At 41.0% G+C, this 16,585-nt stretch overlaps 1 protein-coding gene across 1 annotated transcript in view; it reads left to right on the top strand.

Annotated features, from left to right (window-relative positions):
- Window positions 1-868: 868 nt before the first annotated feature.
- The window catches only part of LOC131285841 (uncharacterized), a 59,524-nt gene continuing 43,807 nt past the window's right edge, over window positions 869-16,585 (top strand). Inside the window, exon 1 of the mRNA XM_058314695.1 lies at window positions 869-1,195. Coding sequence (XP_058170678.1) covers window positions 1,184-1,195 — 12 coding nt within the window. The 5' untranslated portion in view covers window positions 869-1,183. The remainder of the gene's footprint in view (window positions 1,196-16,585) is intronic.

Below are 16,585 nucleotides of genomic sequence, written 5' to 3'. Positions count from 1 at the left end.
GCATCATTAATTTGAGGCCGCCATCATCGTTAGTGTGCGAGAATGAGACGTCTGGTTGAAAGCCATAGACGGTGGCGACTTTAGTAAAAATGCATTATTGCAATTAGCATGAGAAGCGGTGGCTCGTCATTCCCAGTCTGTCAGCTTCCTCTAATTACCCTATTCGACTCGTTAAAGAACGTCTTGATCCGTCCGCAAAGTGTTTTGTTTTCAGCAGGATTTTGTCTTCTCTTGTTTCTCCTTTAACCGTTTTACTTTCATGTTGTGCACTCTGTGGCACGTTAAATGCGGTAAACAGCATAAAGAAAAACACCCCTAAAACCGATTGTGTGCGCGAGCAAGATGGTGTTACATTAACGTGAAGAGGATGAGCGCGAGCGAGAGAGAGAGAGAGATAGGGAGAAAATAGGTTAAAGAAGAAAAAGAAACCAGTGAAAATGTGCTGCGAGCGAGCACGCGCGTAAAGAAAGAGATAGCAGCGCAGCATCCCTCCGTCGCGAGGAAGAATATGCGCCTCGTTCCCGAATATGTTTCTTTTGCTTCCTATCACCATTTGTTTAAACAACCTTCACTTCCTAATTAGCGAAACACTTTGTCACGCACTGGCAATGCAAATCACTCACGACGGCTCATCATTCGGCGCAAATAATCATGCTGGCGTGGAAAACCAATCATACGCGGCCGGAAAATGTGTTAGAAACAGTGAGTAAGTGAGTGAGTGAGTGAAGTGAGTTTGTCGCGGAATAAAATAATACAACACAAAAAAAAGTGAAGTGATTAAAATCTCCCCACCAGGATAAAGGAAATCGGAAGTCGCGGGGCCGATTGTCTCATCCCGTTTCATTCGCACTTCCCCGCTGCCCGTTCTCCTCCGTTTCTCACGGGTTGCTTGGTTTTGGGGTTTTTTTTGTTTTTCGTATCGAGTTTCTCTCTGAGGTCCGGAAGACTCGTTGAGAGCAAAAGCAAAAAAAAAACAAGTGAAAAGAAAAACAAAAATCGAGTTCGGAAAAACACCATCAACATCAACAATTCCCGTCGTCAACGAGAGGAAACATCAACAACAAAAAAAGCGGCGGAAGCGGCAAGTTGCGTTCGCTCAGGTGGAAATAATAATATCAATATTGAAGCCGACCCGCCGAGCAACATCATCACAAGTAGCAGCAGCAGCAGCAGCAGCCCGATTATGGATATCAGGGTGAGTTGTTTAAATGACAGCTTTGACATTTCGAAGAACGGGGTGTTGCGTTCCCAACGAGGCCTTGCAAACCCCGCTAGCTTCTTCTTTGCCCATAATCCAGCATACAATAGTCGGTCGGGTCGGGAAATGGTAGCGTTATTATTGTGCACAAAAGGGGTATTACCGCCGGGGGAGGGAGGGAGACTAGAGGGGTGAAAAACGTTTTTCGCGAAGTTGCAAAACAAATATCCTGTGAGAGAATTGTTAATATCTTTTCACAAATATTAAGTTCGTTAATAACAACAATTTAAATTTACCCTTGAATAAAGTTAAATCAAAATATGTCAAAAACAAGAAGTGAAAAAAACATGTCAAAACTTTTACGACATATGTCAAATGAAACATTATCTTGTACATGAAGGATTATGGTACATTTTAGTCTATTCTTTACTTCTTTTCTTGCACCATATTTTCCAAACATTTTTAAGCCACATCTGGGCTTATCGTTATTATTAATCGTCACTTTCTATCCTATGCTTATCTAGTGGATAAAAGACGTACATAATAACGATTATCCCACATCGGCCCGTGTTCAGCACGTGATACGAAACCGAAACATTACTTGAAATGGTTTCAAATCCCTCGGCAGCACACCATCATCCGGTTGACATGTTTTCCTTTATCATTATATGCGCTGCTACCCCCCTCTAGCCATTGTTTTCTTCACGTCGCAATTTTTCATCCCTCTCCGTTGCGTCGCCTGCCCGAACATTGTCTGCCTTGCCCCCCCTTTTCCCTTTTCCACCGAGTCGAGCGATAATGGTGTTTGCATGCGCCTTATCACTTTGACACTGCACTTCTCTAATGAGTGAAACCATTTACTCCGCTTCGGGGGTTCGAGCATTAGGTTGGCCGGTCGGAGCAACGGTCCAGGGGAGCGGAATGGCCGTGTTAAAAAGATTGGAACTCCCGAGTTTTTGGTGAGATTATTGCATAACCTGTTTCAATCCGTGGCTTTTCGGTGAACCGGTGCGATGAATTTGATGATTTTACGATTGGTGTAATTTTGGGTTTAGATTAGAGTTGTGTATTTCAGATTCAGATTCATGAATCTGAATGAATCTTTCAACAAAATTAATGAATCTGAATCGCTGAACGAAAGATTCATGAATCTTTGGGGATTCATGAAGATTCATGAATCTCTCGGGATTCATGAAGATTCATGAATCTTTCGGGATTCATGAATCTCTCGGGATTCATGAATCCCTCGGGATTCATGAATCTCTCAGGATTCATGAATCTCTCAGGATTCATGAATCTCTCAGGATTCATGAATCACTCAGGATTCATGAATCTCTCGGGATTCATGAATCTCTCGGGATTCATGAATCTCTCGGTACTAATGAATCTTCATTGACTAATGAATCTTCATTGATTAATGAATCCTTAGGGATAGGAATCTTTAGGGAACAGCAAAGCGCGATAGAGGTAGGGGAGTTTTGGGAAATATATATTACATTTGAGCACAAATTCGGCCCAAAAAGTTTGTTGAATTTTGACACATTTGTTTAGTTACGTATTTCATTCAACCTTGGTTAGTTTGGCGCAAAAGAAATTCACTGAGAAAACAAACTAAAACAGACAACGACGATGTTTTGCCCCACCGTAGGAGGTATATATTTTCCCATCATCTCCTATTTTAATGAAGTGCACCCGGTTGACAAAAATTCGAATTTTTTGCAGCTGTCATGTAGTAACAGCAAGTTTTTCCATGGCCGATTGCTGGGACTCTTGCTGGAACTACATGATAGCAGTAAAAAATTAAATTTCTGTCAACCGGCCAGTTGGTTTTCGTTTCGGCACCGGAAAAACGTTGGTAAGAATATCAATTAAAACGGAGTTTTATAACTGAACTACATTTCAGAAGAGTAGAAATAAGTAGTAAAACAAAAACTCCGATGTTTCGTGGAGAATATTGCTCGTTTTGTTCGCGTTTGTGTTTCGGTTTGTCTACATTTTGTCCAGTTGTCGGTTTGTTTACGTTTTGAATTGACATTTGACAAGAGCTAAAGCGACGTCGCGTTTTTCGCGAGCTAATTTACCAAACTTAAAATTTCGAATCTTCCCGACGTCTAGATAAAAAGTTATTTGGTCTGAAGTACAGGAAAACAGAATCTCCCATACAAAATGTATGGACTACCCGGGTAGTCCGGTTGAACGTTTGAGGGGTATCAACCGAAAAACTCGAATAAAAATTATTTAAATTCCTTGAATTTTTTTATTTAGTAAAACGATAGAAAGTGAGTTTTTCTAGGCATTCTAAAAGTTTCATGCCGATACGCCAATCCAATCCAGAGTTATTTAAAAACATAAATCCAAAAACTACCCAGGTAGGAGGTTGAACGGGTAACGGTTAACATGTCTATAAATAATATGTATAATTAATAGTAAAAATATATTATCAAATATATATATTATTATATATAACGTCTGGAGTATGCGTTTCGAGTATGCGTTCTTGCTAAGCGAATCGATCATGCGTTCCAAGTGCATTCTTCGGTAATCGTAACTACATGAATATATGCATGCAAAAAATTTGAATTTTTGTCAACCGCAACCACTACATTAAAATAGGAGATGATGGGAAAATATATACAGTCTGACAAGAAAGTATCCGTACAGTCACCAATTTCAACTTCAAGCCTAGTTATCTCAGCGACTACGTGACCTAGGACAATCATTTAAACGACATCTCGTAGATAAACTTCTATTCTATCCAATGAGGTCTTAACATTTCGAAAAAGTTACTTGTAGGTCACTTTGTTCTATAGAAACCCAAAAAAAGGCTCAAAATCGATGACAAAAAAGTATTCGTACACCCGACTTTCTTGACCAAAAACACCGGTTTGGTGAGGTTCTAGTAGTCAAAATATCAGCCTAGTCATTATTTAGAGTTATCAAGTGTCTAAAAGTATGGCGGCAACAATTTTATATCTTCTATTTTTATATTTTAACGTGAAATGGCCGGTGAAACTAGGCAAACAGCTGCAACCGATAGAGAGCTATCTTTTTCTTGTGATGTAAAGGGAACCTAACTTGGCAAGTTTATGAACCCTGTGAAAAATCTCATGCTAAGTCTCAGGAACTTATAATTTGTCGAATTAACCAGGATGCAACTAGACTAAACCCCGCAAACAGACACCTTTCGTGGTTACTCAATCGCTATGGGAGGGTGATTGCTCGAAAAGCTATTAAGTACTTCATACTTCGAGTCCTCAAACATGACGAACGAAGTGTCTAGTGCATCAATCATATGATTTGGATTTCAACTCTTAAGAAGGTTTTTTGTAAATAACAATTACATTGCATTATTGTAAGTTGCAAACTTTTCATTTCCTAGGAAAGAATAAGAAAGACTGGGGATTTGCAAATCGCTGTATTTTGATGCCATTGGCGTGTAGGCTCAATGTTTTATACACTATATACAGACAAAATTAAGCAATTTTGGCCAAAAATCGAATAACAATAGACACCAGACGTCGAACTCAACCATCATTACGAGCAACGTTGTTCCAACTATAAAACACAGTAGTTGAGAGTTTGTGTTATGGTGTTCCATTAAGACCATTAATCGAACTGGAAATATTGAATTAAATATGAATCATCTGTGGGACATAGTATACTTCGCCCATTTTGTCACTTGGACAAGCCAGGGCTAGGTTAAACTTTAAATGTTCAATAATATGCTCTCTGAGTAAAATAACGATCCCAAGAATAGACCATGTATTGTCCAAGAATTACCACTTTATGAGACCGTACAAGTGTTGACGATACTCCCAAAGTCTACGGAATCGATCTCTGTACAACATTTGTCGAAAGACGCCTAGATTTACCATGAACGGGACATTATCTTGATCTTAGTAGACCCCTTTAGAAACATTATAGAAATCGGGTCAAATTTCCAGCATCTTTCGAAAAAAAAAATGATGCCTTGGCACTTGCTGGGCATTATTGAGGCAAGTGGCATTGATTGTAACATATTGGCACATCAGGTACCGATGGTACATCATCAATACTCATCATGTACGGATACTTTTGTCATCGATTTTGAGCCTTTTTTATGGTTTCTATAAAACAAAGTGACCTACAAGTAACTTTTTCGAAATGTTAAGACCTCATTGGATATAGTAGAAGTTTATCTACGATATGTCGTTTAAATGGTTGTCCTAGGTCACGTAGTCGCTGAGATAACAAGGCTTGAAGTTAAAATTGATGACTGTACGGATACTTTCTTGTCAGACTGTACCTCCTACGGTGGGGCAAAGCATCGTCGTTGTCTGTTTTAGTTTGTTCCCTAAAGATTCCTATCCCTAAGGATTCATTAATCAACGAAGATTCATGAATCTCTCAATGAAGATTCATGAAGATTCATGAATCTGAAGATTCATGAATCTGAAGATTCATGAATCCCGAAAGATTCATGAATCCCGAAAGATTCATGAATCCCAAGAGATTCATGAATCCCAAGAGATTCATGAATCCCGAGAGATTCATGAATCCCGAGAGATTCATGAATCCCAAGAGATTCATGAATCCCGAGAGATTCATGAATCCCAAGAGATTCATGAGTCCCGAGAGATTCATGAATCCCGAGAGATTCATGAATCCCGAGAGATTCATGAATGATTCTGAATGAATCTTCCGTAAAAGATTCATGTGAATGAATCTCGTCGAAAGATTCATATGACCCAACACTAGTTTCAATGCTTCGCTGCAGCTTCGATCGATCCACTTTCTTCGTCTTTCCTTTGCTCCAGCGCAAATGTCAAGGAGGCAAGATCAGGAGGGTGGTCAATAATCAGCACAAAATAACTAAACAAATATCAATATATAATTTTTTCGCGCTGATACTACTTGACCGTTTGAGGGGATTTCTTTCGCAAACACACCAAATGATGACATTGTTTTTTCGTTTATATTCGCCCACTTGTATTCGCCGGTTGACAGTTCCCGAAGTGGCGTTCGTGGTGGGTAGTATGGTGTTTGTTTTAATTATGTCTCCAAACGGTTTATTTTTCTATTCCCCTGCATGATCTCGGTTGGTAGCTTAAGTTTGACTGTGTTTTACCACTCCCTCATTTGTGATATCGTATGTTGAAAGGAAAAAGAAAAAGGCGAAATTGATGCAGCCTGCGCAAACTTCTTCCCATTGACGGTGAAGCTGCGGGTGGTTTCCGTATTGGTTCGTTAGGGGATTGAAGTAGAGTTTGAAGCAAAATAAATCCCACATTCTTCATGGTGTCGAACGCGTCGAATGAAGAGCCCACTCTCGAACCGAGAGTGTTTAACAATGAGCCGACGACGAAGAAGATGACGATGATGATGACGACGATGATGATGGTGGTGGTGGTAATTGTACGCGTGTGCAGCAGCACACACATGGGCTCGAGGTCGGAACGGCGAGTAAAATCATAAATTGATGCTGGTAGAGGACCCATTTTATGTCGACTACGATAATGATGACGGTCCGTGGGTATTAGGAGGTTTCTTAAACTCCACACGCTGGTCGTTCACTGCCACCTCACAAACGCACAGACGTTCCACGGCGTCTCGCACAAGGCAAACATCCCTCGAAACCTCCGGAAGGGTTACGAGCCCCTTCGAAGGTCGCACCACGGTCCGGTGTCATATAGTTGTCGCCTCCTGCAGTCAAGTCCCCCCTGTCACTCGACTGTGTTTGTTCGTTCAATTTCAATTTCATTCGAGTGAAATAAAAACCGCTCGCCTTGAAGCCATACACGGGGAAAGATTATGCTAAAGAATAATCAAATCTATGGCGTTTTCTCTGTTGCTGGTGTGTGCCTCATGTCTTATCTTCCGTGCGCTAACAAAGGAAGGAAGCGGGCGGCAAAGATAAGTGCAGTTGTTGGCCGACGCGTGTCTGATTCCACCGAAGTCCATTGGCATTCGTGTGGTAAATTGGTTTTCCAGCATGTGCTAGATTTTCCCACTGCATACGCGTGCAGGATTGGATTCGTTTTCCCTCTCTCTTTTTCTCTTTCAACTGTACCATGTGACGAAATATGTCAGTTTTAATGTTGTCTTGTTGTTGTTTCACTCTATATTAATTTTTGTCTTCTTGTTTGGGTTAAATATATTCTATCTTTTATTGCCTGTTAAATACAATTTAAGGCAAATAAATTTATACAAATAAAAAATTCAACAATTGAAAAAGATTTAACATTAAAAAGTGAAAGTTTTGTACAGCGAAACGCATATAAGAATGTGATTTGTTATTTAATCGATTATGATAGTAAAAAAGGTATGTGGGAAAAGTGAACGTGCTTAATTTGCACGGAAAATGCCAGAGCGAAATCAAACAAATAGAGGAAAAAAAACCGGACGGTGCATGAAAGAAAGGCCAGCATTAACATTCCCGAACGGATTAGGGTTTTTGCAGGCAAGGATACCCCGGCCAAAGCGGGACAGAAAACCGCAAGATGCGAGTGGGAGCGAGAGGCAACCGAACCAGGGGGAAAACTTTAGATTCTGCGCCCGTTTTGCCTTTGTGTGGTGGGCTCAAGGTGGCGGCTGGCCCTGGTGGAATTTCAATTCCCATTCGACCCCGGGCCCGCCGATAACTTCCGCTTTTCGTGCCCATAACTACACACCAACACAGAGAGCGATGCAACGCGCACACACCACCACGTCGTACAACAAACTCTCCGTTGGGACGGAATAAGGATACGTTTGCTTCCTTTTCGAATGCGAGAGAAAGATATAGAGAGAGAGAGGGAGAGGGCACAAACAGTGGATCCGTGTTGTGGATTCCAACGTGAACAAGTTCCGATTCACAGGCATTAATATTTGAGGTTGTTGCGGGACCCCTATCTTTCTTTTTCATATTAAAAATGTTCATTTTATTTTCTCCCGATTGGATAAAAAGTTTCAATGGAAGTTCCGGGAATTTAATGCACCTTTCCCGAATGGTGCCTGCATTATCCCCGCGGGAAATCTTGGATATAGGAAAATCAATAACGCAAACGTTAAAGTGCACTAAAATGGTGGGAAATCACGCAGCATTAGAGGAGACATGCACGCAAGAAGTTACTTTCTATCGATTAATGTTTATTATAAACTATTCTTTGGCAGTTGTTAAACGTTCACCGGGGGAATTCATAAAATATACACACTTTTGATGAACCTCTGGTGCATTGATTACCCTCGTTCATGATTCCATTTTTTTTTGTTTTGTTTCGAACATGCAGTGGCGAGTTTATGGACGTGAAAATTGTGCCCATTAAACCGCTTTTCCGCAAAACGACCGTCAAACAATCGTCGTCGCTCGTTAAGATGGGCTTTCAAGCCTTTCGGCCATTGCAAAACCAACGATGATACACTTTTCCGGACGTTTTATTGTTTGTCGCAGAGAACGAATGGGAAAAACAAAACCATATTGAAGCAATTGGTGCTGCGCGAGATAGTTTGGCTTTGAATTATTGATTTACGACTTTGTAACAATGTGAGTTATTAGAAGTTGGAGCAAACTACTAACTTGTGCTAGTTTGTTGAAGAGAATTTAATAGTTTTTGATTGGTTATATGATGTTGAATTTTAGTTTTGTTCTTTCTTTATTTAAATCATTAACTGAGTAAGTACTTTTTAAACTTGATGTTTTTAAATCTAATACGATGATAACATGTTTGACATTGAGAAGAAATAATACAAATAAATGTATGAAAAAGCTCAAAAATAAAGCACACTGATAGAAAGGAGCACAAGCGCACTTTTCCATACATAGCTCCACCCGCACCCTCGCACCCTCCCCTACCAAGGGATGAAGTCGGTTATGTTGGGTGTGTGCAGAACTTGAACGGATGCTCCCATTTTCCCTCAGCATTTTACCGTTTTTGTGTTATGGTTGTTTGCCAGCTTAGTCGTCTTCCTTTTTTTTCCCCCATTTTTGTGATATTTGCTCGCAAAAACGCTCTCCTTTTCCAACTGGATGTGTGTGTTTGTGTGTGTGTCTGTGTCTCTCTCTCTGTCTTTCTCTTTCTCTCTCTCTCTTTTGCTTCCCGGGCGTTGTTTGTCGCTCCTCGTCGTTGGCTGGTTAATGATAAACGGGCAAAGTTTTGGGAATCGTTCGTTTCGTTGAGGTGAAAAACAAAAAAAAAAGTACTCAACCCGGTAAGAAAAGCGCCATCCATTCCAGCGCCTTTTATTCGACTTTTTTTTTCCTTTGACTTGGCTCCTGCGAGGGAAACGAGCATAAAAACGATTACCACCACGCGCAAGGACTAGGGCAAATGGTAGCTGAAGTAGCTAAACTTTTTCCCAAATTGCTTTAATATTTTAATGCAATCGATTTGTTGCAGGATTGTGAAAGTAGCTTTTGGGAAATTTATTTGGAAATTCCACAAAAGGTGGTTTTTGAATTGAAGTATTTGTATTAATTGGTGTGTAAAAAGCATACACGTTAGCTCCCGGCTTTTGCAAAACATAACGCTCCTTATAATTAGCGTTAGAATGTGAAACTTTTAACTCAAAAATAATTCGCTTCTTGGAATCTGCGCGCATTTTTACGCTAAATTAGATTTCCTCTGAAATCAGACCATCTACAAAAACATAGCATGAATAATTTTTCGGCACAGCTCATTGTTTCTCCATCAGGCAGTATTCATCGATGCTACGGTTTTCGTAGAATTTTATTTGGCAAAATTTCGGAGAAACATGGTACCGCCAGAGTTTGTTCGCCGCTGGAAAATTCTGGGAAATATCCTAACTTGCTTTGCGTTGGCGAATATCGCAATTTAATTAATGTTTGTGGAAATACCAAACTTGTTAGTTGACCGTATCGACACTTTTAAAAGCTTTTAAACATCAACATCCTTTTTTTGAATCTTGCAAAACTTTGCTTTTGATAAATATAGCATCATTGAGGATGACCACTTTCTCCTTAATTAGTTTTATTTTCCTTCACTGCCATCCATTTCCTCATTGGGCATTTTTCTGAAAATTTAACGATATAAAGACGGAAACGGAAAGGATTCGATATGGAAAAAAAAACTGTGGAAACTAATGGTAGAAAATTGTGGCTTTTGTGAACCGAGTTCCTTTTTACCTGGCGCTCAACCTGGAAGCAACAGTTTCAAACGTTAGTCCTAGGCAAGGTTTTTCCTTCATTCATCCAAGCACACGTACATGCACACCCTGTGGCACACAAACACACACACACACACACACACACCACCGGGCCCACGTAACCGTGCAGATACATCATTGCGCGCTCCGGTGGGCTCTGGATTTGACGTAAAATGATATCGATTTTTCCGCCCGAATCCTGTCCCGGGCTACGGGGGGGGAAAATACGACAACTTTGACTACAGCGCGCTCTCTTTGCGACTAGCAAACGACGCCGATGATGCCAACGACGACGACGACGACGACGACAACAACTTGGTTTCAGCCAAGAGTAGGTGGCATTTTCTGGCTGCCCCGGTTCGGTTTTCCGCTTTTCCGCCGTCGCTTCACAGTCGTCGAGGCACATCCTGATTTTGCACATTTTCCTCGAACAGAAATTTTCTAACCGATGCTCCCTGATCCCACCGCTTCCTGCCCGCGTTTCTGCCAATCAAAATGGTTGAACTTCAGGGTGGTGGTGGTGGTGGTGGTGGGGGTGAAAAAATAAACTACGCCAATTGTGCTTCTTCTCGGGATGCTGTAGCACACAGCTGCTTCGGTAAGAAGGCAACGAGATGATGAAAATGATTCGAAAAGTTATAGAACTGTTAGAAGTAGTTGATGCAGTTTAGCGTTGTTTATCAATCTTTTTATTCTTCAAAAATGTTCGTGATTGGTGTAATGGGATTGTACACAATTTAGCAATCATTTAGCCAACTTATCAACTATACTTACAACTTATTATTTCTAATTATAAATTTTGAATAGTAAGTATTTCTTCTCTCAAAAATATAAATGCAGCTATGGTTGCATTTGAAAGTAGAATGTATCACTCAGCAAACTAATTTCCTAAATTGTTTAAGCCCATTCGTGAAGTTTATTAAATTCCTTTTGTGCCATTTTTAAGTTGTAAAACTCAATACATTAAATATACTTTCTTTGTACTGTGAAGAGGAAAATAAGTTAAATTTAAATGTTGAAAGTTATCTAACCTTCATCGAACCGAATAATTATAAAGTTAACAATCTAATGACTGCAAGACCGTAGATGAATCGATGTGACTTGCGGCAAACAAAGTGGTTCAGGCGAATAAGAATAAATTCCACTCCGCTGCCCGTTGTGACATCGACTTCCAAGGCTATAATGCAAATGCGACAGGGAATGGAAACAAGCGTCAAGGGCCGGCTCCACGCTGAGGGCTCGTGCCTTTTTCCGTTTTTACCCTTCGTGAGTACGAATTCACGCTTTCCAGCCAGGCCAACACCGTTTGCTCGTTTGTCTTCCTTTTATCATCGGGTGGTACGTTTTTTCCTTCCGTTTTCTTGTTTTTCCACCATCTCTTTTCTCTTTTTGTATGTGATATTTTGTTCCCCTTTGGCGTTTGGTGAAAAGCGCTTCTTTTCCAGCTCTTTCGCACGGATCGAACGGGTAAGCTTGTTCGCCAATTCCGTCGATCCCATCCTCTCTCTCACCCTATGAGGGGAGCTTTTTCTACCTCATCTTATTATCTCTAGCGCCACCTTTGATTTTCCATAACCTCCCCCTCGAATGGTGGGTGGGGGTGGTGGTGGGAAAACCGGTTGCCGGTAACCGCACATCGGTCGCTTTCGATCACCGTTGGTGTCTTTTGACACGGAAAAATGACTAGAATTGCAATTTTCCAGCAAACTGTATCACTTCGCTATTGGCAGCAACAATGTAGGTATTTTCTCCTTAATAATGGAAAGGGTTTGATTAGGTAACGATAAAAAGGTTGGAACAAAATGGAAGCCAAGCAGTTTTTGAAAAATCAACAGCGGCTTTCGTTGTTGACAAGCTCCTGTTGTGGTTTGCCGTTAACAACTTTAAGATACCTCAAATGGAATTAAAAGACTAAGGAGAATCCAATTCTCCCATCAATTCTATTTAAATCTGTAACCTAAGCTTGATTGAAATGTTGATGGAACCTCAAGAATGTTCCGTAAATTTCTTTTACTACTTCTTGCATGTTTCTCCCTTTCTTGTTCTTACTGTAAACACTCTGCAAGGAGGGAGCGTTTCGACTTATTTTATCACACTTTTCCTGGGCTGTTTTGCATCCACCCAGGAAGCAAGCAATAGGGGAATGGTTTAATATGCCATAAAGCAATCCCCTTTTAGTGGACGGGAAGAATTGATACTGGGAAATGATGCGCCAACGAAGATATGGGGTTTATTGTGATCAAAACGAGAACTACGATGGGTGTCCGCTTACGGGGCGGGATTGCGAGGTGGTGGAAGTGGACGTTGTCTGCAACTCGATGCAACTGCATGTGCATCGGTGCAAGTGCGGATTTATTCTAAATATATATATATAAACATGGGAGCGAACGGGTTGGGTTGAAATAAAATAACAACAATCCACTTCTTGTAGTGGCGGAAAGTGGGGGAAATGGTTGTGGGATGCAAACCATGTTTGACGCTCTGCAGTGCATGAACCTCGGCGACGTCCACTTGCCCGAAGGGTAGTCACCTTTTTTACGAAAAGTTCTATCATAACCGATGGCTCATTTGCCTTCGCCCGGTTTCCGTTCTCAACCGAAAGAGACCATCTCGTCTGGTATCGATCGGAAAATGGACCGGGGTGGGAAATGGTGACCGGTTACCGTGTGGGAATACTGGCTCCCTAGATAGGTTGCACATATGCACTTGCACCATGAATTTCCCTTCCCGTGTGTTACAGATAGTTTTCTTCTTCGCCCGAACGATCGGTTGTTTTCAGAAAAATCTCGTAGATTGGAAAATCGGAAATTGGCTCGGCAACGAACCTTGGCTCCGGTTTAAAGACAACAAGGGTGGGCGAATGGACCATCCTCGTTTATGTGCTGGATAATGGTTCTGGTAAAACACTTAGTCTGGAAACTTTCATTGAATTTTAAAGGTTGGAGATCCTTTGCGCTTTGCGTTGGATGTATTTTTATTTATTTAAAAAAGTAATGTTTTTCGTAATGACTCATCTTACAAACAACAATATAAAACAGAATTCGTCAACGTTTGCTTGAATAACAAAACTCCTACTTGTTGAAAATTTTTCTCAACCAAAAGTAATATTTCCTTTCCAAGATTCTTATGCGAACGTGTTTGTAACAGACGTTTCGTAAGTTTTGTAAGTGCGAACTAAGGCAAAACTTTCTAGGGTTTCTTTGCAATCTGAGCCGTGTGTTCGTGACCTTCTCTCTTATGCAGTCTATGGTGTTGCAAGACGCCGTCTCGATTTAATTTCACATATCGATCCATCTCAACGACACATTGTGTTTGTCGCAATTGTTTTGTTTTTGAGATTGCTTAAAAGCTGTTCATGTGTGTTTCTATTTTTTTTTTGCGAACAACCAGAACACGATTACCGCAGAGGAAATCGACATAAATTAATTAAAGCACCTCAGCCGGATCGGCACGGCGAAAACATGCCCGGCATTGGCGGCCGCAAAACGGCAAAATGATTTCCAATGCAAATGCACGTTCGAAAGGGAAAAACAGGGGGGGAAAACCAGGGCAAAAGTTTTTTAGTTAAACTACACCTGGTTGAGAGGAAAGGATTTCATTCACATTTTTGTTTTCCTTTGCTTGTGTTTTTGATTTTTCCTTTCAACGAAATCGTGGACTCTGCGTTGTTTTCGTCATCCGGTGGAAAACTCATTTCGAAAAAGAGGGGTTTCGTAGATTTATGGAAATGACTTTGTGAAATTGCGAATTTGCTTTATTATGCACTTATGTGAATATAATTCCGCTCTTGATTGATTGTAGAATTAAGGTGGTGTTTTATGTTGATCTATATTTGTATAATAATATGATTTCCTTTCAAAAACATAAGAAAATATGTATTTAAACAAAACAAAAAACCCTCACTCTAAGCTACGAAGGAAAAACAGACCTTCTTCCGTTCAAATGTAATTTCGGTAACCGGAGAGTAACCCTCGACGCTTGCACACAAAGCCAAACCTTCAGCATAACTCGGTGCCCCGAGCATGATTCTGGCATGCACACAAACGAACACACACACACACACACACACAGAAGTTCATGAGCGAGTGGAATGGAATGTGTCACTGGCAAGCACCAAAGGTCCAATGCAACTCGGGCTCGTTGAAATCAATAACATAACGCGCGGGAAGGGCGGGAAAAACGGCGGAATGGAAAGCGGAGATAAAGCGCACGGCATGAAATAAATGGTAATGAAAGAGAGGGCCGCACGGTTGGAAAAACTGGACCGAAGAAAGGTGCAGGAGAAGGAGGTCAGACAGAAGATGTTATCCTACGACTTGCTCGGCCTGAAGAGGAGAGAGGTAGGCAGAGGGGGAGAGTGCGCGGCCACACAATGCACATGATGCGCCCGGCTGCAAGCGACGATCCCGGGGCGGAAAACATGATGATTCCCTCCGGTCTGCAGTCGCCTTTTCCCACTTGGTGCGTGTTTCTTTCCTTCTTTCATCCGAGCGCTTTCTTCGTTTTGGCGTTACGTACACGTTTGTTCCCTGTGCGGAGTTTTGTTTTTCCTTTCCCCGGTCTCGTAACGTGTTTTCTTCACAGTTCTGCTCTCCTTTGATCCGGGGTGATGCTTGCGGGGCATTTATTGTTGGTCATTGGGATGAATTAAAGCAAATCTTTCAGTGTCGTTTATGCTGTTGTTATATTTGGATTCTTTGATGCAGTTAATTCCTCTGCTACGACCAAAGCTTACAATGCTGGTGGTTTTGTTTTTAATTTGAAGAAAATTTATTATAATTTTATTTTATTAATTTTTAAATTTTTATTTAAAATTTTTATTATATTTGATTCGATCAAAAAACACTTATTGGAATTATTTTTCATTCAATAATGTTGTTCGTTAAGTTATTATTTATTACTCAAAGCTCCTACACACAAACAATTTTAGTTAGTGACGTTAAAAGCTTAACGACCTGCTTTACAAATTATAAGGTTTTAGAAAACATTATAAATATCCACATATGAAATATAATCAGAAACCCAATGTAAATATAATCAGGAAACATTGACGTAGATCGATTTGTTGACCACTTTTTTTCCCGACCCAAATCGATCCTTTGGCACAAACAAATGCAAATGCAAAATATTGCTCGCCCATGACCCGAGCTGCTTGCGTGGGTGTTATTGCATAACGTATCTTATTTATGCTATTTTTTCCCGCTGCATCAAACTGATTCTCCAGAATTGCGATGGGAAAGACGGTTTTATCCCGCGAATGAAGCTGCACAGAGGCTCGATGATGGATAACACTGGCCAAGGAGAACGGGAAAGACAGGTGGCTGGGGATCGTTGATAACATTCGTTAAATATCTTCAGTTTTCCCCCGTTTTCCATCCCGACGCGAATAACGTTCGTGCTCTGGGAACATTGTTAAGCGCTTTCGCCGCAGCCTGCAAATCCGTATGTATGTGTGCCAGCACGTTCCTCATCTGCCTACCACACTTCTGGGGTTTTTCTACCACCGAAAGGAGAAACCCCCCCCCCCCCCTCCCCCGCCCTCCCCTGTTTCACCGCCCGGCAAACGGTGCTGCTGGCCGATGTTTGGACAAGGAGGCGAATATTGAAAATTTTCCCCACAAAACCCAAAACCCAGGCCTGCCTAGTTATAGGGCGTTTCCTAGGTTCATCCTTTCCAGGCCCGTTTGCGCCTCCCCCCTTCCCTCACTTCGTAGTCGAACCGGTGCCATTAGCTGCTGCCATCGGCCCGGACCGGAAGCCCGGGCATATTATTAATCATCTAAGCACATGGAGGAGCTAAACTTATTCGTACTTGGAGGGAACTTTTTTTCAACGCCATCAGCATGGCGGTCTTATTTCACACCGTTTCCCGACCGTGTGGAGCTTTTCCGGGAGCGGTTTTTAATGTGGCCCTTAATGCAAAGTGTGGAGTTGTTTAATAAAGGTGTTGATTTTGAATCATAGTTCAATTAGCGGTTTCTTTTAGGAGCTGGTTCTGAGTTGTAAAAGATGAGCTAAGCTAGTAAAAAGAGAGAAAATACTTGTTGTATCATTAAATACCTTAAGAGGAGTGTTAAAGTAACACATTTTCTCTCATTCATCTGTATTTCAATTCAATTTCAATTATTTTCAATTCAATTTCAAATGTTAAAATATCGGGAAGGAAATATATTTTCCTACGTAGAAATGAAAATCTTTCCCAAGAAAAATCGTACACTCGAAAACACATTTCTGTGGTGGAAATTCGACTGGCTGACAATGAATATT

This window comes from Anopheles ziemanni, chromosome 3 (assembly GCF_943734765.1).
Source record: "Anopheles ziemanni chromosome 3, idAnoZiCoDA_A2_x.2, whole genome shotgun sequence".
NCBI lineage: Eukaryota > Metazoa > Arthropoda > Insecta > Diptera > Culicidae > Anopheles > Anopheles ziemanni.
The sequence above is the reverse complement of the archived record's forward strand: the minus strand, read 5'-3'. Positions and strand labels throughout refer to the sequence as shown.